This window comes from Hylaeus volcanicus, chromosome 1, assembly GCF_026283585.1.
Source record: "Hylaeus volcanicus isolate JK05 chromosome 1, UHH_iyHylVolc1.0_haploid, whole genome shotgun sequence".
Taxonomy (NCBI): Eukaryota; Metazoa; Arthropoda; class Insecta; order Hymenoptera; family Colletidae; genus Hylaeus; species Hylaeus volcanicus.
This window is the reverse complement of record NC_071976.1, coordinates 29,350,239-29,373,818: the sequence shown is the minus strand read 5'-3', so window position 1 is coordinate 29,373,818 and position 23,580 is coordinate 29,350,239. Positions and strand designations below refer to the sequence as shown.

The 23,580-nt window shown below is 35.7% G+C and overlaps 3 protein-coding genes across 4 annotated transcripts in view; 2 read left to right on the top strand and 1 right to left on the bottom strand.

Moving 5' to 3' along the window:
- Window positions 1-9,736, top strand: part of LOC128875663 (uncharacterized) — a 53,320-nt gene extending 43,584 nt beyond the window's left edge. For both annotated transcript variants that reach the window (XM_054121462.1, XM_054121454.1), the window contains exons 8-9: window positions 2,006-2,535; window positions 4,227-9,736. In XM_054121462.1, the coding sequence (XP_053977437.1) occupies window positions 2,006-2,535; window positions 4,227-7,152 (3,456 nt within the window). In that variant the 3' untranslated portion in view covers window positions 7,153-9,736. The remainder of the gene's footprint in view (window positions 1-2,005; window positions 2,536-4,226) is intronic.
- A 1,184-nt stretch (window positions 9,737-10,920) lies between these two features.
- LOC128875674 (dynamin-like 120 kDa protein, mitochondrial) lies at window positions 10,921-18,404 on the top strand. Its single transcript, XM_054121476.1, has 18 exons — window positions 10,921-11,162; window positions 11,511-11,754; window positions 12,103-12,238; window positions 12,327-12,458; window positions 13,084-13,128; window positions 13,805-13,891; window positions 13,976-14,133; window positions 14,214-14,377; window positions 14,438-14,702; window positions 14,797-14,988; window positions 15,094-15,278; window positions 15,388-15,549; window positions 15,644-15,831; window positions 15,905-16,119; window positions 16,196-16,453; window positions 16,543-16,743; window positions 16,844-17,048; window positions 17,155-18,404. Exons 1-18 carry the CDS (start codon window positions 11,134-11,136, stop codon window positions 17,217-17,219), a joined length of 2,931 nt encoding a protein of 976 aa, XP_053977451.1. The 5' UTR covers window positions 10,921-11,133; the 3' UTR covers window positions 17,220-18,404.
- On the bottom strand, window positions 17,823-23,408 carry LOC128875708 (transmembrane protein 184C). Its single transcript, XM_054121540.1, has 8 exons — window positions 23,202-23,408; window positions 22,803-23,114; window positions 21,434-21,470; window positions 20,913-21,190; window positions 20,625-20,831; window positions 20,334-20,549; window positions 19,857-20,149; window positions 17,823-18,898 (listed from the first exon to the last, which is right to left on the bottom strand). The coding sequence occupies exons 2-7, from the start codon at window positions 23,048-23,050 to the stop codon at window positions 19,867-19,869; spliced, it is 1,269 nt and encodes a 422-aa protein (XP_053977515.1). The 5' UTR covers window positions 23,051-23,114; window positions 23,202-23,408; the 3' UTR covers window positions 17,823-18,898; window positions 19,857-19,866.
- Window positions 23,409-23,580: the final 172 nt, after the last annotated feature.

The following is a 23,580-nucleotide window of genomic DNA, read 5'->3' as shown; positions in this document are numbered from 1 at the left end:
ACAGATTATACTGTTACCAATCAGATCCACTGGTCAACTTCTCGTCTCCACATAGCAGACAACTCTGAGGAACTGTTGGTACTAACTTACAAAGAAATTCTTCGTATGTATACGAGTCAAATTTACTGCTCAGTTTATACAATCACACAATACACATACAATCACACTTTTTACAGTGCACAATATAATATTGGATTTACAATTATACCCATGTGCGAAGCTTGTATCTACAGTTCCTTAACACGCTATGGAAATAACTTGTCTCCTCGAAATGTATTTGTAAATATTCTACAATTCAAAATGTAAATTCTTCTAAATCGAAGCTAGGTTAAAATCGTTCCTTTGTCTCAACTTGATACTACAATTTTTCATCAAAAGTAATAAAATAATTATTAACGAGCATGATAACTCTACAAGTTAATAAATATTATGTACATATATTTCTTTCTTTTTAACGAATGAGAAATTCTTGCAACACGAATATTTATTTGTATGCATACAATTACAATAAATATATATTTAAATTGTTCTTATAGTTTCGTAACTGCAAGGTAAGTTAGCGAAACACTTTACACTACGATATTCTTTTCACATTCGAAAGCTTTCGGTCTTGTTTCGTAGAACATTTAAAGCAATCGTACACCGTTTCACGATAACTCTTCGCTTTGCATGCACTCGAATTTCTGTTTATTTGTTTTACTTTTGCACCGCTGCTTTGCGATCTTACACTTTATGTTGTATGTTTTAACTATAAAACAAGCTTCTTATTCTGCAAGTTTTATTTTCTTTGATACATGCTCATGGAATTGTTTACCTGTAGGGGTGTGTCCTCAGTGAAGATCTCAACTTTCACGATGAAAATCCAGCCTTCTTTTTGTCTTAACGTTTACTAATTGAAAATGAACGTACACAAAAGATATATCGATTAAAAATTTGCAATAATCGATACCTAACGAAAAATTAATTATGTTTATACAAAACAACGCTATCGTTGAATATATAAGTTATTTCAACAAGTTTTCGTTAAACTTTTTCATGAAATGCTACTAAATTACATCCTTTGCGAAACTCGCTCAAGCTGTTATTTAAATATTCCAGAAATAAAGATTCGATAACAAAATGGATTACACCCTTACATGGAATTCCAGAAAGGGAATACTCTATACATTATTGTGGTAATGTTTGCAGGACCTATGAACCAGCTTTATACAGACAATGTCTCTCAGTATGCATGCAAAAGGTAGTTCTCTCATTCCTTCGACATTTCTTAGTGTGTACGGTAATTACGACATTCGTCTGCCATTTAGAAAATATTTAGTGTCCTTCGGTTAAATTGTTGAGTGACCATTACGAGAAACCACGACTGTACTAATCACTTTACCAAATCTTGTACCAAAATGCATTTTCTGTCACCTATTACAAATATGTTATAATTCGTTAAACCTTGTACTCGATCCAACAATTCTTTTCAAAGGATTAAATCTTTCTTCATTTTTTTTTTTTGTACTAGAAAAGAATGTTCAGCTTGACATTACTAACCCACCTTGTTCATCTTAACATTACACTCATTGGGATAAAGGGTTCCTGTCAGTCCGCAAAAAGTTATATGTTTTAATTATTCCATTCAGAAATCTCTCCCGAAATTTCACTAATTCGTTATTCTGTTTATAAACGATAACGTTACGTGAACAAAGTGGCTTATTTCAAGTTCAAAACTCGTATCTTTACCCTGATAGTAAACTCTGCGATTACAAAAAGCATTGTTTAACATTTTTTTTACTGAAAATTTAGTCAGTCAATTATTCTACTTTGTGAAAGACCGCTCGAGTGGTGGGGATCGTTCATTAATTTAAAAGCATTCTGCACTAGTTTGCGAGACGATGATTAAACGGTGACTCACGGCCTCTCGATTCCATTAGAAAAGCTGAATGCAATTCTAAGGTGATCAGGGTTTTGTTAAAATACGCTTAAATCTATCGATATTCACGAGTTGGACCCGTTTCAGTTACTGGGCGAGGAGATGTACAGCACCCGAGAAAGGGATTACCCAAAACGAGGCGGTCGAAATCTGAGGAGCGAGCATTCTAGCAGGTCAGCCAGCCCAGACATGTCCAGAGCCGACAATCTCGGCTACGAGGACAGCTTGGACGTCGCGTTCGAGCACAACAACAAGCTCAGAGACAAGATTCAACAGCGTATGAGGGAAAGCGAGAACCTGATAGCCAGCACTTTCGGCCAGAAGAGCAACAACGAGGTCCTGGCCAACGAACATCCTACTAATAATAAGGAGCAAGATATCCTCAGGAATACGTATAGCCATCTGCAGGACCAGGGACATCTGCCAGGTGGAAATCTCTCAAACGGCGTGTACAACGATGAATTGCACGTTAGAAGTCTTCAGGTAGAACAAGGCAATGGGAAGATGAGCCTGGATTCGTCAGGATCATTCAAAAGCAAGATGAACTCTGCGTTGGGTGGACTGTTGGACAAGGCGTTGTCTAACTTGCTCCACAGCAATGGAAAGCACGATCACAAGTAAGCGATTCACGTGTTGGTAGTATCATCGTGTTTTGCATGTTAACACTAAAAGTAGAAGGTTTGTTGACTTGGGCCAAATCTTTAAACTTCTTTCTAGAGTCACTCAATTATTGATAATGGTTGTACTGCAAGTTTCAGGGACAAGTATTTTAATAAATAATTAATTATGCCGATAAATTAGCGTGCTTCTCATTCTTTTAATTATATACATGTAGTTGTATGTGGAATAAGTAAGGTACTGTAACTGAAACTGACAGCGTAACCTTCGCAAGTATGTTACTTCCAAAGTAACGAGTTGGCAATTGTATCGATCAGAACAGTCCAGTCGATCCGAAAATCGTTTTACGTAAATACAGAACTACATTGTATACGGATAGTTGTTCTCGCGAAAAATGCACTTTGTACTCTAGATCAAATGTCAAATAACCAGTTTTTCATTTTCACACCTGTTGATCGCGCCCTTATTCGTCAGCGCCGTAATTTCTTGTTTCTGTTCAGTCAATCGATAACTCCCTCCGCTTCTGGTATTGTGCTATTGTTTCAAAAACTGATGGACATCGCGTAAATCCGTATTCGACAACCTTCGTACTTCTCGCAAACGCCGTGCCAATTGTTGATTGGAAACAGAACTTTGATGTTTCACTTTGTCCTTTATTTTCGAGTTGTATTGTCGTATATTTTGTCTATATTAATGGAGTTCATTTTTAAATATTTTGTCTAAGATGTACATTTTCCAAAGTAGTTTCGATACATACAAGATTCTAAAAGGGTTGAGGAAAGATTTTACAATTAGAAAATTAATCTTTAAAAGTCTTCAAACTTGGACCACTGTAATTAACTAGACCTTCGAATTCCTACTAACAATCTTCAAAAATTTAATTCGCAAGCCTCCAAGAACCTGAAATACCTACGTAAAACACACGTAATTGTGAGCTTAATGTTTTGAGGTAATCAAGCATCCAACACAGTCGAACAATCGAGACAGATGCAATTGTAAATAAGAAGTAAAGCTAACAACTCTGGTATCGTTGAACGGTTGCCTATTCGCTCGTGTTGTGTATTGATCTGAGCCCGTCACTCCACCTACACGCGACAGGGTAGCTCCATGTAATAGTGGCGAGAATATACGTTCCCGACGTTCGTTATTTGTCCAAACAGCAATCCAGTCACGATGGAAATGCTATCAGGAAAAACGCTTGTCCTCTATATCGCCAAACTAGTCGGGCAATTTGCAGCCTCCGAATGGAAATATAGGAGAATAAATAAATGTGTTTCGGATGGCTGCAAATTCATTACCATATAACGCACACATCTGTGCTGAATGCTTCTCCGTAATGACAAATTAAATAAAATAGAATAGAGATATTCGTTAGTTAGTTATTTAGTTTATTAGAGTGCATAGTCGTGTACTCGACTTTAATACTTAATTCTTCATTCCTGCAATTCTTACATTATCCTTACAGATATAGATAAAGAAATTAAATTTTAAGTAAAAATATGTCATTTCCTAAAGAACCTCTCCTTAGACTTGTCCTTTGTTACCGATCGAGTAACCCTAGAAAGATATTTGAGGTACATGATGAAATTGTCTGACTTGGTAGTTTTAGTATTAACCTTATCTGTCCTTATGCTATCTTCTTTTAAATTGAAGAACCGAACGAAATGAACATTACTAATTCTGTCCACAGTGGATCCACACCGATGAAGGTCTTGGCAGAGTTAGCGTGTGCTCGTGCGCCAACGTCCACGGCGGGTGATTCTGTGTCTCAAGAAGACGTCCAACCTGAGAAAACCACTTCCCCGCAAAAGGATTCGATCCAGGACTCGAACCCTGTGTCTGTTCCCAAGGAGCAACAGAAGAAGATCAGGAATCCCATCAAAGAGTTGTTCGAGAAGAAGAAGGAGATGAACGAGCGTAAACAGCAAGAGAAGTCGAAAACCGAGGCGGCTCTTCGTGAGTTGAACGTCCACAGGCAGCACAAGACGAAGAAAATCAAAAAGCACCAGGAGTTCCCTCTGATCCGTCGCAATGAACACGGAGGATTGGTCGAAAGGAAGAAACGTCGCGATGGCTTCGAACGGAAGGAAGAGTTTGCATCGAGCAGAATAAAGGACGTTTACGATTTTGACGAAGAGGAGAGTCAAATAGAGCCCAAGCTGGGTAGTGTGATGTCCTACAGAAGCAGGCCAGGTTACGAGGTGAGCTGCCTGAAAACCAAAGAGATCGACGTAGCAGGTTTAATGTCCAAGGCCATCGGCGACAGTCTGGAAAATGGGAAAACTGGCGACGCGTTAAGCATCAGGCTTGAGTCGATGATAGATCGTAAGTTCAAAGAACTGGAAAAGTTTGCCCCGAAGACCAAGGGCGCGTTGAAATCTTTCCAGAGCGAGGAACAGCAACGGCAGGTTACTGGGCCTATGGACGAATTCGTCGAAAGAAAGCCATCGCGGCCAAAACGATCGACGGAGCAAAATCTAAAGCACTCAAAATTGAAAAGGCGTAGCAAGAACTCGAAGAAGAGACCTAGAAACGCCTGGTACGAGTATGACAGCTCGGACGAGTATAGAACCGCGGTGAAGACCGAGGATGTCGGCGTAGGGATCTCGAAAAGTCAGAGGACCTGTTCTAAGGGGAAACAGAACATATTCGCGGAGCTCTATACCTCGTCTGAAAGCGAGTTCGATGGTGAGGACATAGATTTCGAAACGAAGAGGCAGCAAAAGGCGAAGAAGTCCGCGAAGAAAGCTACAGAGCTGGAAGACATTGATCAGGGCCAGGAACTGGATAGCAAATATTGTTTGGAGAACGATGATCACGTGGACGAGTGGGAAGTTCAAGATTTGAAGAACGATTCCAATAAAAACGACTGTGATAATAAGAAATCCGAGTCAGAGATGTCTGACCAACCTCTGGTCATCGACGAGAGAAAGGACTTGGACGAGCAAAGGAACAGTGACGAGGAAACTGAGAATCAATACGAAGGGACATTTGCATTGGACGATCTATATAGGGAAGATAGCTCCGTTGCTGATACAGACGTCGATGAGCCAACGATCACAGAATCTCAGAACATTCCAGATGAATCTAGAACCGACACACCAGTTTTGCCACAAGAAGAGAAGGTTGATGATAAAACGAACTATCTACAGGACGATGAGCTGATTCCGCTGGAGGAAGCCTTGGATCTTTTGGATCAAGCAGAAACTGATCTGGGAATGAAGTATGACGATATAAACAAAGACGCGAGACCTGTCGAGGATATCGATACGGTGGTAACGACTGAATTCATTAACGAAACGTTCAATCCCATCGAAGAATCGACGGAAAAATGCCTCAGTCCTGCGGAAGAACAGGAGGACGACGAGCAGGACGAGCAGGACGAGCAGGACGATGATCTACTCGCTTTGCCAGAAAAATTGTCGACCAACGAGAAACCACAGAAAGAATCCGACAACCTTCCCCTTCATGTGTTCCTGAGCAGGAAGGTTCAAGAGTCGAAGAAAAGAAAGGAGCAACAGTTAAAGAAAATGCAAGAGGAACAGGAAAGGATCCTCATGGATTTCCAACCAACTAGGAGACAGAGAAAGTGCGCCATTGGCAAGCAAGGGCTGCTGGCAGAGATAAGCAGCTCGGATGAAGAAACGAGTCCAAAGGATAGTAAGAAAACCAACGAGAAACCGGACCACGAGAAGCCACGTAAACCAAAACGGGAATCGAAAGAGAAGCGTAAAGAGAGGTACATAGAAAAGAAACACGAACAAATGATAGCCAAGGAACAAAAGGCCATCGAGGAGGAGATCCTACGGGAGCTGGGGAAGAAGAAGGAGTCTCTTTCGCAAAATTCTGGAGACACACCAGTGAACTTGAACGGTACGGAAGAGCCAGAGAGCGTAGAACTATCCGATGATAAAACTGTTCAGGATCAAACGCAAAAAAAGAAACATCAGACGAAGGAGAAACAAAAGAAATCAAACAAAACGGAGGAAGACCTTTTCGTTAAAAAGAACGAAGAAGTTACAAGTGATCCGGAGAACAACTCCAACAAATCCACGCATCTAGAGACCAATCACGAGGACGGGAACAACCAGGAGTCCTCTGAGAAACAGAAGAAATACTCCAAGTCTCCAACGAAGCCGAAGAAAAATCCGAAAGGTGACGCGAAAGTCTCGACTACGAATAAAAAGTGCAAGATCACAGTAGCCGACAAGTCGAAGAATCGAACGGATTCAAAGGGATCGAAAGAAAAAGAACGCAGATCCTCCAGTGGTAGACGAGATTCGGATGACGAGGAGCTGAAGACGACGAAATCTTGGAATAAAGTTGAAGAAGGGGTTGGAGTGGCGATTGGACGACGGAAACGTGCTGCCGCGAATCAGTTGTATTATTGGTCCAGTTCGAGCGATGAAGAAGAAGTTCTCGAGGTAGCTCCTACGGTGGAGGAAGAAGAAGACGATCGTCAAGAACAACACGGCTGGATCGTCGGTGACTCTCATAAAAGGATGATAACCATGCTCGCCATGGAGAAGCAGCTGAAGGAGAAACGACGGAGAAGCGAGGATGAGTTTGAGCCAGGCAAGGCGAAGAGCAAAAAGCACAGAAACAGCACCTCTTGATACGTGTTTCATGATTAGATTCGTTGAAGTGACTAGAAACCGTTGAGCATATTAGCTTTTTTGGAGCCTGGGAAACATGGTTCGATCATTGGTGATCGACGACAATGATCGTAATACTGGAGGTGAAAGAAACATGGAACGTGTCTCGACGATGAGATTTTTCAGGTGACCAGGAACACGTCGAGGGAGTATACAGAAGTTCCTTCGCTAAAATCAGGGCAAATAACGTGACTCTCCTACAATATGAATGATAGAGTAGAAAATGCGAAACAGTATGAAATATTCAAGGAATACACTATTCTTCTTCTAAAGTCAAAGACACAACTGGATTATCAGTGATTCTCGATAGAGAGCGCTAACGACACTCGCGAAGAAAAAAAATCGCTCGAGACACGATGAGCGATCAAATAGAAAAAAAGCAGCGAGTTTTGATACGCATTTCGAACTACAGGTTTACTACGGTGTGTGGAACCACTCTGAAGAACATATTGTTTTAATTTTCGAGAATCAGAACTTGGATTTCTTTACACATGCATACCAGGATTACAGTTGAGATAACTAGAAGAGACTTTTCTAAATAGATGTAGCGTAACTAGGTCTTTTGATACTAGTCTTAGGTTCGCGACGGTAAACAAAGGAATTAGGTTCATCGAAACTGATGATTTCGTTGCTATATACCAACATGAGTCGAAATCGTCAACCGTTGCCGAAGAGCAAACGGCGAAGGAACAATTCGTAATTGGTTTTCGTGTCTGTAATGTTTACGATTAGAATCGACACGATTAGGAAAAAGACTATCTCATAGAGGCCAGAGCAATTTGTTACATTTCTTCGTGTTCGTTTTCAAGTATACGACGCTCGCGTTCAAGCTTTCGCGTGAACTTATTTATCATCTTCTCTTTTTTTAAATGTTCTTTCATTCATGGCAGATGATCTTAGTTGAAGAAACGCGACGCTTTGATTGTTACAATTGACGCTTATTTTGTTCCATCGAACGATGAACAACACGTCACGTACTGCCAAGAAGAAATTCGGTATTCTTTCGTTCGTACATTGTTGAGAAACGCGTCTGGGATAATTAGACGCGTCGCGAGGTTCACATTTACGGTATGAAACCGAATCGACAGTGTTGCGTTACGAAAAGGGCAACCTGTACATAGCAGCTTGACGTTAACGATAAAAACAAGCTCGTATTATTTTAAGGATATAATGATTCCAAGCTAATATAAATACTATAAATATAATCTAACGTTAGACTGAATGTGAGAAATAGCAGAAATTAAAAGAAACAGAAAAAAGTGTATGAAAAAGAGCACCTTTAGACAATACCTAGAACATTTGTAACGTTTTAGTTGACGTAGCGGATCGTCGGGTGACAAATCAGAGAAAATAAATAAAAAATAAAAAATAAAACGAGAAGAACAAATGGGAAACGTGTTATTGATGCAGAAAACAGAGAGATCAGATGATGACAACTGATTTTAGCTCTTGAAGGACGATGTAAAATTGGGGTCCAATCGAGTAGCGCGCTTTTGACAGCTTATTTGTCATTCGTACATATCGCAAAAACGAAATACGAAACTGTCGCGATAGTTTCGTGACCTGACAAGTTTTCCTTGTGAATGTCACAATCGAAAATCTACTTTCGACAAACTGCTTAAAGCATCATCAACCATTTGATGCAAAATCTTTTGTTTCCGTTTAATGCGTTCGTATTCCTAGATCTCACGTTACATCATCGAAAAGCCTGATGATTGCCACGTATTTAAGGATGAAGCTTATGATAAACGCAAAGAGAAGAGTTAGAAACTTTCCTTTCGTATGCCTAGTTGATGCACATAAATTTAACAATAAGTACCGTAGTTTTTCATCGTGTGTGTGTGTGTGTGTGTGTGTGTGTGTGTGTGTGTGTGTGTGTGCGTGTGCGTGCGCGCGCGCGTGCGTGTATGTGCGTGTGTATATGTATATATATTATATGTATACATTATATATATACATAAAACAATTTATAAATAAATGAATAAAGATATAAATATAAATATGAGAGAATAATTGAATGTATAACAGAAATGATTATAAAAACATAGACTTTAATGTAAATGTACTGCCATAATCATATTATTATATACGAAAGCCTATGCGAATAATTGTTAACTCTTTGCTGTCCAGATTTTCTAATTTCGAGCTTCACTCGACATAGGACCGCGAAGGGTTAATATTATTCCTGTAAAGATGAACAACTAGAACAACAGCGATGACAAAAAATGTTTAGCACAAAAAAACTAGGCAACAATCCGATGTACATAGAGCATATTTTCAATGTGTCTGGAAAAGTATGTTTTGTAATATAAGGATTGCAAAGGAAAATAAAATCATCAAAGAATCACTACCGATGGTACATGTTATGGAATGAATGATAAACCTTGCTTGCGAGAGTCACTTCTTTAAGGAGACGAATAGTAGAATTTTATACATTATTCTGCAATGTAACGTGTATATACAGGGTATCTCAAAGTTGTGGTACATGGAATAGCTTTGATGTAGCAAATTTAAAGCGAACTTAAATAAATCTAAATTGATCACAGATCTTGAAAATAATTGTAGTCAACATTAGATAGAAAGCAAAATAAATTGAACATTGGTATATGTTTTTCAAAAGAAAAAGTTCGCAGCCATTAGCTCTCGATATTATTCGCGACGAAGGATTGTTCGTCACGAATAAGACCGATTACCAAGTCTCACCACGTGGAGGTTGCTGCGACTGGAGACCCGGAGATAGAAGGAATCAAACTTCCTTTGATCTCCCTCTTTGTTCATATGACTCTGATACAAAAAGTACGTTTCGAGCTAGAATTAAAACTTATTTCAGCTCTTCGAATATCATGTTCTTATAATATCAGAAGTAAAATTCGATTAGTGCCACCTCCTCGTTCATCTTGATCTCCTCATACAAAAGGTAAGTTTCAAAAAAAAAAAAAAAAATTATGATACCAACTCGCATATTACGTTCTCCTGATACAAGAGGTAAGTATCGAGCAGAAAATAAAAATTATGATACCTACTCGCTCATTACGTTCTCCTGATACAAGAGGTAAGTATCGATATTTAATTAAAAGTTATGCTATTTCTTTGAATATCATGTTCTCTTGATACTAAAATGTAAAATTTCCTCAGAATTTCGATACGTACCATGAATTCCTCGTGCCACCTCCTCGCACATCATGTTCGCCTGATACCAGAAGAAAAATTTGGCGTGACTTTTAATTGAATATCGATTACTTACCTCTTGTATTAGGAGAACGTGTTGATCGAGAAGGTATCATAATTTTTATTCTGGCTCGAAACTTACCTATTGTATCCGGATCTCATTAACAGCGAAGAGATGTGTCAGGGAAAGGAGGGAAATTAATAGGAAACATTCTAGAACTTGAAGAGAAATAAAGGGAACCGTCTGGAGCCCTAGGAGTTGTTAAGAGATATTGGGGAGGGGGGGGGGGAGGTGTTAGCGGGTGTTTTGAGACGACAGGAGAGTGTTTGAAGGTGTTAGAGGGTGGTAGGAGTTGTTGGTGTGTATTAGGAGCTGTCAGGAAATGTCAGGAAGTGTAAAGGAGATGTTAGATTGTGTCAGAAGGACGGGACGCAGTGATGGACATTCGTGGGATTTTTCCTGATCATGCGCATTGGATCAGTATACACTTACTTAGAATTTAGTTTGGAGGTTTTTACTGCAATGTCTTCTAGCGCCACCTACAAACTAACAACTAACTAAAAACTTGGATATAATATATATGTATATATTATATCTATGCTTGGACATCGTGGATTCGGATATGAAACGATGAATAGTTAATCTAAACAACACGCTTCATTTGATTTTAGAAAAGTTTTACATCTTTGGATTGATATATATGCATTTCGCGGAGAAAACTTTATTTTAATCATCGTTTTTTCATCCTTCATTGCCGAACAGTATCCCGCAAAATGAAGCAAATTCTTTGTGGAAAAATAGGGTAAGATCATTTAAATGACTAATGGCACAAACTTAAGTAAAAGAAAACATTTCATTTCCGAGTTGGTTACAATCTATATTAAGTTTCGTGACATACTTGCACTATCTGTTTACTTGCCAAGTTTCGCAACTTTTAGGTTATATTTTAACATCAGATCAAATCTATGAAACTTTTAAAATTTTCTTAAGTGATGTACGTCATCTTTGTTATAATATAGCGCTTGTAACAGTTAATCAGTTTCTCTCTTTGGTATTTTTTTTATGAGAAATTATATCCATCCTGTGTATACCTGTGTTGTACCATTTGTATACTATCTCACATAAAGTATTAAATTCTCTTTTTTTTTAGGGACAGCATACTGTTAGTTTCAAAGAAATCGCGATATCCAGTTTCTGTAGTATGGACAAGAAACATAACATCGGGTAGAATGAGCAAAGTATATCGGCCCTTATTAGCATCGCCACATGTACGTTATTTTGGAAACCCAAATCGTGCATATGCCATGTTTATAGGAAGAGTTTTAAGAGGAGCATTAAAAATTCGGTATCTTTTATTGGGAGGTGCAGTTGGTGGTGGAGTAACATTACAAAAGGTGAAAATAATATAATCATTAAAGCAATTTGGTATACATATATGTGACCTGCTCTAAGAAGGAAGAAGAATTATAGATAACCAAAACTTTTTACAATAAATGCATTTAAAATTTAATATATATATTTTTGTTTGTTGCACTAATGTTGCTTTATTTATTTTTGTATAATTTAATTTTATTAAACCATTCACTTCTACAAAAACTATCATATCTACATTAAATTTGTAATATTTTAAAATATGTATTTTATTTCATTTTTTGGCCTACAAACCTATTTCCTTGAAAGTTGGTTACATGCAGTGTCTATAGTTATAATAAATGTTGTTTTATTCTCTGTTTTTTTGTAAGAAATATGAGCAATGGAAAGAAATTTTGCCAGACATGAGCTGGTTGGATGATATTCTCCCTAATGAAAATGAATGGCAAAACTTTCGTGGCACGTTAATGACAGTTAAGAATACCATAGCAGACAAAATAGAGCTTGGTGAGTATCAAAACTCATACTAATATTTAAGTACATAGACACATAAAGTAAGGAAAACTGAAGCTATAAAAAATGGACAAACAAACAGATCCACGTCTAAAGCAATATGGGGAAGCTAAATATAAAGAGTATAGACAGTGGTTTAATCAAAGACTGGATGATGCTATTAAAGCAACGGAAATTGATCAGAATGAGCAAGATGTGAATTTGTTCTCTAATCGTGAGTTGAATATAGAATTTTTTTTATTTTCATATTATTGCACGTTGAAAGTTGTACCATCAATGTTATTGTCATATTGCTATAATTAGTTTCATATGCCTGATGTTTTCTTCCCTAACCATTTTTTTATTATTGTCATTGCTCTCCTTTATAGTTTTGCCATAACTTTTGTACTACATTAATGATTTAATATAAAAAATATCCAGTGTTATTTATATTCATGTCTAACTTATTTACAGTATGGCATAGTAAGCTTAAAACAAGTTGCAGTAAATGTATGTTAGATAATTTAACAAATGAAGTTTATGATCCTTAAATAAAATATTAAATTTCAATGTAGACATGCTAAAAGTAAGGATTAATATTTTAAAGTTTTATACAGTTATTAATAGTATTATTATATTATAACGTATGTGAAATGTCTCCAATTCTTTAAAACGGCATGAGAAATGAGAATATTTTTAAATTAAGTTCTATTCAGAAGCTGACAAAACCTATGAAATTAACATGCTTTATAATATTTTGTATGTATTGTTTTGTAGTACAAAGTCAATCACGTATATATTAAATACAATTTCACTGTATATTCATCTAGAAATATTTTATTATGGTCTGTTCTGTTCAGGTATATTTGACGCGATCTCAGCAATAGTAAATCAACTTTATTCAGGTGTGTAAACAAATTTGGAATTATCAACATTTCATTGTCTGTCCATTCAGCATTCTTTTTGTTATTTTTTCTTTCATAAATAATTCTAGAATAAATCTAACTCGTGTAATAATTCTAATGCATTCGGAAAAATAGAACTAACAGTATTTTGTGTTTTTTGTCATTCGAATAAATATGAAAGTATGAAATTTAAATACTGAATGGGACAGATCCATTCATCTATTTCATCGTCATTACTTTTTCACCTTGTTTTTATTAAAATTAAGGTAGTTTTACTGTGCCAAGCATCATTTAAATTAGATACACTATATTAAATAGTGTATCAGAAATGTCAAATGTTTTATTCATATTAACACTTTGCCAATCTTCACGTGCATGGCTTCATGCAAAATTAAAAGTAATACTAAAACTCTGCTGGAATTCTTGATCATCATACAATAGAAATTGATTTTTTCTATGACTACACAATAATTCATGAAATTAAACTAAAATTTATACATTGGATAAGGTAATTTATAGGTCACTTTAAGCAGCCATTGTTTGCAAGGATAACCGTAATGAATATCCGCACTTACGAATTATTTTTCTTATTAGCAAAGTGTTACTATTATAAATTACCAGCTTTCTTGCTAGCTGCCCTAAAGCATTATTTAAATTTAAATGTTTTCTGAAACAGAAACAAGGGGTCAACTCTCGAACAGTACTGTAGCGTTTGCTCGGCCATTAGTTGATGATAATGTTGAAGAGGAACGTAAGAAAGCTCGTATGTACATGTTAGTGTATTATAATCTATTCTTTTCAAATATTTGAAATTTGCAATTATACATGTCGTGATTATGTTTTAAAGAAAAATCGCAAGAGAGATTAAATGCCATGCAAGAGGAAGTGATGCAAATACAATTAAAGTATCAACGTGAACTCGAAAGATTAGAAAGAGAAAATAAAGAGTTACGAAAGCAAATGCTATTACGCGGCAATCAAAAGCTGAGCAACAAAAAGATAAAAGTACTTGAACCACAATATATACTTTTCATATACAAAATTTAATATTTGTTTTACAATTTTGTAATGGTACGTTTTTCTAGAAATCTTTAATCGACATGTACAGTGATGTTCTAGACGAACTTAGCGATTACGATAGTGCTTATTCGATCGCTGATCATTTACCGAGGGTAGTGGTCGTTGGCGATCAAAGTTCTGGTAAAACATCTGTATTAGAAATGATTGCTCAAGCAAGGATATTTCCAAGGTAATCAAACGCGCCGCTTCATTTTGTAAAGTAATGTCAAAAAAGATAATCACATTTCAGAGGTGGTGGTGAGATGATGACGAGAGCTCCTGTTAAGGTCACTTTGAGCGAGGGTCCCTATCATATAGCGCAGTTCAAAGATAGTTCAAGGGAATTCGATCTAACAAAAGAGTCAGAATTAGCTGAACTTAGGCGCGAGGTAGAGATACGCATGAAAAACAGTGTTAAAAATGGAAAGACTGTTAGTCAGGATGTAATTTCAATGACAGTCAAAGGACCGGGTCTTCAGCGCATGGTTCTGGTTGATTTACCTGGCATAATCAGCGTAAGGAATCATTTGAAAACAAAATAATGAAAAAATTCAAATTCAATTCGATATACCGAGAGAATGTTTGAAATTGACAAAACTTTTCAAACAGACAGTTACAGTCGACATGGCAGAAGATACTCGAGATGCAATTCGGCAAATGTCTCAGCAATACATGAGTAATCCTAATGCGATTATTCTCTGCATCCAAGATGGATCGGTGGATGCCGAAAGAAGTAATGTGACAGACCTCGTGGCACATATGGATCCCTCCGGTAAACGAACCATTTTTGTCTTGACGAAGGTATGTATAATGAAACTAGAATTTTTATTTTTTGAAAATTATACCTCTTATTAGAAAAGTTTTAGGTTGAAGGCGATTAATTGTACAGTACATTTTCATTGATAGGTGGATCTAGCGGAGGAGAATTTGGCCAATCCCGAACGACTTCGTAAAATATTGTCTGGTAAACTATTCCCTATGAAAGCATTAGGCTATTTCGCTGTTGTCACTGGTCGTGGCAAACAAAATGACAGCATACAAACGATTCGAGATTACGAGGAAAAGTTCTTCAGAAATTCGAAGCTCTTTAAGTACGTATTCGCGTAAGACACAATCACGTATACATACAGGATGTACATTTTGGCATACTCCATACAATAAAACTTTTTCCATTGCCTCATTTTCACTATTCTTGAATAGAGATGGTTTCGCTATGTCCGGTCAAGTTACCACAAGAAATCTTAGTCTCGCCGTCGCGGAATGTTTTTGGAAAATGGTTCGCGAGACTGTAGAGCAACAAGCAGATGCCTTTAAAGCAACCAGATTCAATCTTGAAACAGAATGGAAAAATAATTTCCCAAGGTAAACATTTCGACTGCGAAAAAAATCGAGTTTTTGTATCCGAGATGACACTAGACTGTCCTTAAGGAAATTATCGTGTTTACGTCTTATGTAGACTGAGAGAATTGGATCGAGACGAACTCTTCGAGAAAGCACGAGGAGAAATATTAGACGAGATTGTGAATTTGTCCCAAGTTTCACCAAGACATTGGGAGGAAGTATTGATGACCAGAATTTGGGATAAAGTTAGCATGCACGTGTTCGAGAATATCTACTTGCCCGCTGCTCAAAGTGGAAATCCTGGTACGGACATTACATGATAACCTCGCGGAGTACCTCGTGTGCATGCGACGATAATAAACCTTTTTCGATTCAGGTACATTTAACACAACTGTTGACATAAAACTTCGACAATGGGCGGAACAACAGTTACCAGCACGGAGTGTCGAAAGCGGCTGGGAATGTTTGCAACAAGAGTTTCTCCATTTCATGAGTCAAGCAAGACTAAGTACTGATCACGATGACATTTTTGACAATTTAAAAAATGCAGTCGTTAACGAAGCGATGAGACGACATTCCTGGGAAGACAAAGTAAGTTTATCGAGCTATTTGCATCTTACTATTCACGCTGAATTAAGTAAATGTATATAAACACAAATATTTCCAGGCGTCTGAAATGTTACGCGTTATCCAATTGAATACTTTGGAAGACCGAAGTGTCAACGATAAACGGGACTGGGATCAAGCAGTACGTTTCTTAGAGACATCTGTCAAGGAGAAACTGCAAGCTACGGAGCAAATTCTACGTGAAATGCTTGGTCCTGGCCGAAAAGAACGATGGTTTTATTGGCAGAGTCAAAGCGAAGAGCAACAGAACCGCACATTGGTGAAAAATGAGTTGGATAAAATTCTGTATTCGGATAAAGTAAGAGGAGAGAGTAAAAACTTTCAATTATTTACTGTCTTATTTACTCTTTAAAAAGAAAAGTACTAATATATTTTTGTTGTTGATAGAAACATGCTCCCACTTTAACGCAAGATGAGCTCACAACGATTAGGAAAAATTTGCAACGAAACGGTCTAGAAGTTGATAACGAATTTATTCGAGAAACGTGGCACCCTGTTTACAGAAGATTTTTTCTACAACAAAGTTTGGCCAGGGCATACGATTGCAAAAAAGGATATTATCTGTACCATACAGGACACGAAAGTGAAGTATGTAAAACGAGAATTGTTCGAGAAGTTTTATATTTATTTATTCCGAAATCTTCTTCAATAATGTTTCCATTTTTTTTTTTTTTTTTTTGTAATGCAGATGGAGTGTAACGATGTCGTCCTGTTTTGGAGGATTCAACAAATGTTGAAAGTAACTGCCAACGCACTCAGACAACAAATTATGAATCGCGAAGCCCGTAGATTAGACAAAGAAATCAAGGAGGTGCTGGAAGATTACAGTCAAGATACCGAAATTAAAAAGAATTTGTTAACAGGTAGACGAGTCACATTGGCAGAGGAACTCAGTGAGTTTTTTTTTTTTAAATACTATGTGATTCAAAACATTTAACTAAATAATTGAGTTATATAAAGCTAAAATTTCAATCTCGTTATACTTATTTTTTATTCCAGAACGCGTTAGACAGATTCAAGAGAAACTCGAGGAATTCATTCAAGTACTGAATAAAGAGAAATGAAAAGGATAAATTAAGGATGTAGATACATACTTGAAACCAGAGGTGCATATGTGATAAATAGCATGATAGCCCTGGTGGCTGATGTACGAATGCTTAGGTAGTAATTTATTTTCTTCATTATTGAGCGGCGGGCTAGACATTAATAGTCATTCATTTATACGAGAAACTGTATAGAGACACAAGTTCCGACATACAAAATCGCTGTACGGTTATAACAGTAACATTATCACTGGACTCTCATAATAATCAAATAATATTTATAAATATATAAATAATTCATGGATTGGATGTTTGGTTACATTTTCGTGAAAAGTTAATCCGAATACAATATTATTAGTGTCCGTTATCGATTATACCAAAGCAGATAACAAAAATTCCAGATACTGCTTCATGTACACATGATGTATAGACACATTGAATGGTGCATATGTATGACAACACATTGATTGTAGATATAAAATAAAAAATGTATTTAATTCTTATACACATTGAACATGAATAGGGAGATAACAATGATCATTTTGTATATACGTCTATGCATACAAACAAACAGGAGCATTGTATGGGTAGACAAATGATTGAAATAAAAGAATAAAACATACATATCGAGTATTTCTAAACGTTTTTTTAGATGCAAAACAAACATCTACTGAACATTTTCTAAAGCATATATAACGAAAATAAAATACGTTATATAAGAATAAAATATTTGTACTAAGAGATAAAATTGATTCTTCTATTTTAACGAACAAAATGAATATAAACAGATTAAAGAAACATGACAAATATTACTCCATAGACATAATTCTATCTGTATAGACATTATTTTGAAAGTTTCTTTCATCGTGTAATACTTGCTCGCACAAGAAATTTGTCACCGACACTCAACAGAATTACTTGTCAAGTTCTTATGAAATTGAGATATGCTTTTTTACAAAAGTGGTAGAGATTATTAAAATACGCAATCTATCTCTAAAAGATTTCTTTTCGTGGTACGTAAAGTTTTACAACGTATTTTGATGAAATTTATTCCTATTATTCATAAATTCATATTCACACGTTAAGTGCCAAGCTTATTTTGTTCTACTTTCCGTTTATGTCACATAATACTGACCAGACATCATATTATCAGTAAGATATAACCGAAATCGATTAGTAAAAAATGTGATAAACGGATATCTGAACGGGAAATTATGAAAAATTTAATGAAAAACGTTGGAACATTTTGTAATGTTTATAAAGAAAACCTCCCCCTTTATTTACATTATTTTAATAAATTACATTCATTTTTAAATTCTACAAGGAGTGACTTCACCTGAACAAAGACCAGCGCAGCACTTGACGTGTTAATAGACAGCTCCAGCTGCTCCAGATAGTTCAAATATACTACAAAGTTACAAACAACATGGTAGGAACATATTAAAAATATTGTTCTTTTCTTTGAAGTTTAATTGACCATGTAAATCGCTGGATCAGCCAGAAAAGCTACAGTGGTTCTAATGCATTTATAAATTCTGAAAATACCAACTTCGACATAAAATATACCCTATCTTTGGTCCAGATATACGATAAAATATTTCAAGTTCGTAGGCTTCAAAATTCGCAATACCCCCTAATCTCTTCGTAAAAACTTTTATTGACCAAGTAAAAAAATGTTGAAATTATCGGCCACTCTGAAACTACACAAAATAAAACATCTTTATCAAATATTTCTCTATAATAATTAACACCACTTATGCACGAAAAATAGGTCGATATGATGCAAACTTGGGTTAGTGTGATTCAACGTATTAACGACACAAGGCAAAGTTTGTGATTTTAAACGGTTCACCCGTTATCAGTTCGACAATGCGAACTTAATTTTCATTAGTCGTCGATACATCAAAATCGGTATTGATTTGAGTTTTTCTCTCGTTCGTATATTTTATATTTGACGTAGCTAATACAAAATTAGACAACGATATTATATTTGGCAGGAATGTTTAATTTCTCTTTCCTCATTATTTACGGTATACTCGATTTAGAGTTGGGCAGAATTCCAATAAACACAAGACAAGTCAACGCAACATCTAAACGGATGCGACAAGTAACACATTATTTATCCCGAATCTTCACACGAATGTAAATTTATCATAGAAATAATGCCTAACTCTGTCCAGCATGGATGAAGACAAATGTGCTTTGCACTTCTCGGGTCGATAACCAGCAATAAATAGCGCAACACGTTTATAAATAGGACTGCACCGATATATTGTTCTAAGTATAAACATTATTATATACAATTATTTGGTAGTACTTTATTTGGTAGTACGTTATTGGTAACTCGAGAGGCGATGGTTTAACCGCAAATTAAGAGGAAAAAAGCGTTTTCATTAAATGGACGAGATAAACGACACTTGTTTATCAGTGACGTGTTATTGTATCAAATTCTTAATTCGTATCGGTGTGTCACGTATTTTTCCCGGAATAACTATGTCCGTCACATACGGTAGAATGAAAATTTGTATTGTACAAGGAGCACGCTCGTTGCAAAACTAGACTTCTCTGCTTAAAGGTATAATGCTAGCGATACAAAGTAATCTCTAATACATTGTCCCAGACAAAATGGCCTTGTTCAATGCTCTTAATTAAACTTACCATTGCTAAGTTACGTTTTTACTCCGTTACTGGTATCCTGCACATCTGCAATTTGATCAACGGAACCGATCGTCGCGTCGGTTTCCGATGTATTATAACCGGAAAAGGAACACGCAGGCGCACTTCTAGCAGTGGTCACAGTTGCCTCTGGGAGGAGGGACGTACGTTCTGTTGCACTCCCCCAGGTTTGTTGGTAAGCACCGCGACCACGTATCCTGCGACTCAACGACGATCCTACTACGCCAAGATGCTCTTTAATATCATTATGTACGTCTGAGACGTCCCACATAGCTCTACAAATTATGCAATAAAAGTACTTTGTAAATAGTTAAGAGATCGGTGTACGCAACTTTACTGTTATTACTCCTTAAACTGTACCATGACTTTAACAAGATAATGGTAAACTTAAGGTAGATAAATATATATAGTATCAGTAAGAAGGTGGAATAGTCAACTGTGCATAATAGTTTTAATTACCTGAATGCATCCCACCATGCTTGTCCTTGGGCTAAATTTACAAAAGGTTTGTAAGAAAAACTATAATGATGAGCCACAGCCGCCAAAAACATTTCAATGCAAATTAGGAAATCCTGCAATTTTGATGATATATTTCTAATATCATCCACATCGCTAGTATTAAAGATACTTGATATGACATCAAAGTAGACCAACAATGCTATAATTACACCTTGACTGTGAAACGAAGATACGATATTAAGCGTACGTCTTATGCATGAATAAATAAAATATGTTTGTGCATAGACTTACAAGAAAGAGAAGAACACAACCGCTTTGATACATAAGAACTTGCCAACTGGTTTCATAGGTTTCAAAGCTTCTGCATTGGCACGATAGAAAAGCACCAGACAATACATGGCAACGAATTGTGATAAATTATTTACAGCAATCATATATGGAAAAGCGACGTCTGTTCTGAATTGACCTTCTTCGTATACTCCATTCAGTTCACAAATACTGAAAAATATTTTAATCGAGATAAATATCTGTATACGCTTCCATGTCTGAAGGCCTGACGATTTTATGTACAAGACTTACAAAGATATTAAAGTTGATATAGGCCTAACAGCAGTATATTGCAATATTCCATGTTTGCACATATGTACAAATTCCTTTCCCATCTCCCAATCAGGTAAACAACACAAAGGAAACATGTGGTGTACTTGAGGAGACATTTCGAGTCTGTGTTCCAATTGATGATCCGCATCCAAGTAAGCCAATAAATACATCATAAAATTGTATATTACATATGCTTCGTAACATTCCCTCAAACTATCCACATATATACTGCCCTCAGGGTACACCAGACCAAGCCACTGTATAAATATGATAAACATTATATACAAAATGAAAAAAATATATCATTACACTGAGCTGTACCATAATTACTTGTCATTTTCTAATTAGTATTAGAAAAACTCACGTAATTAAATAACTATACATGCAATGGATTGAAATGTTAAAACAAAAGTGAGAATAATAGTATCAATCTTAAAAAATTATAACTAATTATGGTACAATCCAATATAATTTAAAAGAACTTGAAGGTGCAAACCTACAGCATTTACTGCATAAATTGGAACCATCCATAATATCCTAAAATAAACAGTAAAATTTAATTAATCACACTTGGTCAATTTAAAATTGATAATCTTATACATCTATTCTTCTTTAGTTGCTTAAATTATAAAGAAGATTAAATAAATATATTTTACTTTTACTTAACAGATGGCCAAGAAACTTTCATCTCTCTTTATGTAATGTTTATTCATAATTATTTTAGAACTTATGAAACTTACAATATGACTTTGAAACTTCGTGTGTTTATAAAGCACCCGATATATTTTAACATTTAATCGTTTTAAAGATTATGATTAATTTAGATATTGCATTTACAATCTTTAATTTTGTGAACATAATTCAATTACAAAAGATACATTTAACAGTACAATTAGATTTTTCAACTGCTGAAAGGAAGATTTGTTTTTTCGTTTATATGTACGATTAGTTGCTACAAATTTTATAAAAGTTTGAAAGACATAATAAAAAATAACATGGTACTATATACTCTCTGACAGTTTTATATTTTACTTAATTAAACCTTATTTATTTAGCTTCCTAATACCATCATAATTTTTATTTACAATGTTTGAAATGAACTTGTACATTTTCTTAGAAGCATCAAATTACAGTACAGTTCTGTATACTTAAATAACAACCTAGCCATTGTGTCAATGATCAATGTATTACATATATAATGTTTTATAGGTATTTATAGTCAGGTAAGTGCTATTTATTGTATAACCAGACTCTGGTATTTTTCTGAATGAAAAAGGTTCAATTATCTTTTCATTGAAATTTTTTTATATAATTGAAGAACTCACTGGAAAAAAAGAGGAAGCTCTACTTTTCATAATCTACAAGATCATTCAGATTGTATTGCAGATATGTAGAGATTTATTTTATGATACATCATATACGATGTTTATCTGTTGTTATCAACCTGTAAAGATTTTAATGATGGAATGTTATGATATAATTAGTATATACAATTATAGACATAAAAATAACGTATCAGGAAAATTTTTTTTTCAAGATCATTATTTACAAATGTACTGCATGTATATGCAAATAGTTAATTAAACCATCTTCATAATATTTTTCAGTTAAATTCTACATACTTTATTGTACTTTTGCTTAAAATTTTTATTTTAATTTGGATAAAATATCATTTGAGTCTAACACAAAGAGTAGTTGTACAATAATATCTGATATGTTATAAAATAGTGAATTATGATACATATACAACATAACATTACATGAAATGAGAAATAACATAAAAAGACTTGAATTTAACTCTCCCTTTAAATTCCCAGACATTGACAAACTTGATCTTAAAATAAACTTAACGAATAATTACTGATTTACCTTATTATATATTTCTGCAGCCTAGGTTGTGTATAATATATCATATGTTGTACAATTTCATAGAAAGCAATGGGTAGTGCCAGCAACACGAATGCACCACCCACGAGTGCTCCTTGATCCTGCTGTTCGAAACCATTCTTAATAGAATTTGCCAACAAAATTGGCACCACAATTATAATAAGTAGCGCATAGAGACACGTTAAAACTGGTAAAATCCATAGCCTCCATCGGCGACAAATAGAAGCCATCACTTTGAAGGATTTGGAAGTGAAGAAAATATCACATAATTTTCTAGACAGTCCGCTGGAACTTCTGTAAGGACAAACACTACTTTGTTACGGAACTATTTCTCGGTCACATCCGGCGTGGATGAACTTTCTGTTTTAGGTTATGACGAACCTAGCTAAGGTTCCTCGACTTAGCGGACGGATTGACGGGTTCAAATGACGTTCCCATTGAACACAAAACGAATGAAACGATATTCCACTCAACGAGTTCGTTTCACGACGTCGTAAACATAATATATGATGTAACAATGCATTAAAAAAGTGTCATAACAACCTTGTCGGACACAGTGAATCGACAACGAGTCAGCTGACGATGACAGTACGATTGGAGAGGGGGGAGGGGGGGTGGACTCCCCATTCAGCGTAAAATAGACAATCTGACATAACCGTGTAAAGAGTTGTTAGATTTACAATATTTTTTCTACAGTACTCAAAATTACTTTTAAGTTTTTGAAAATAAATAAAGAGGATCTTAAAATGATTATTGACAT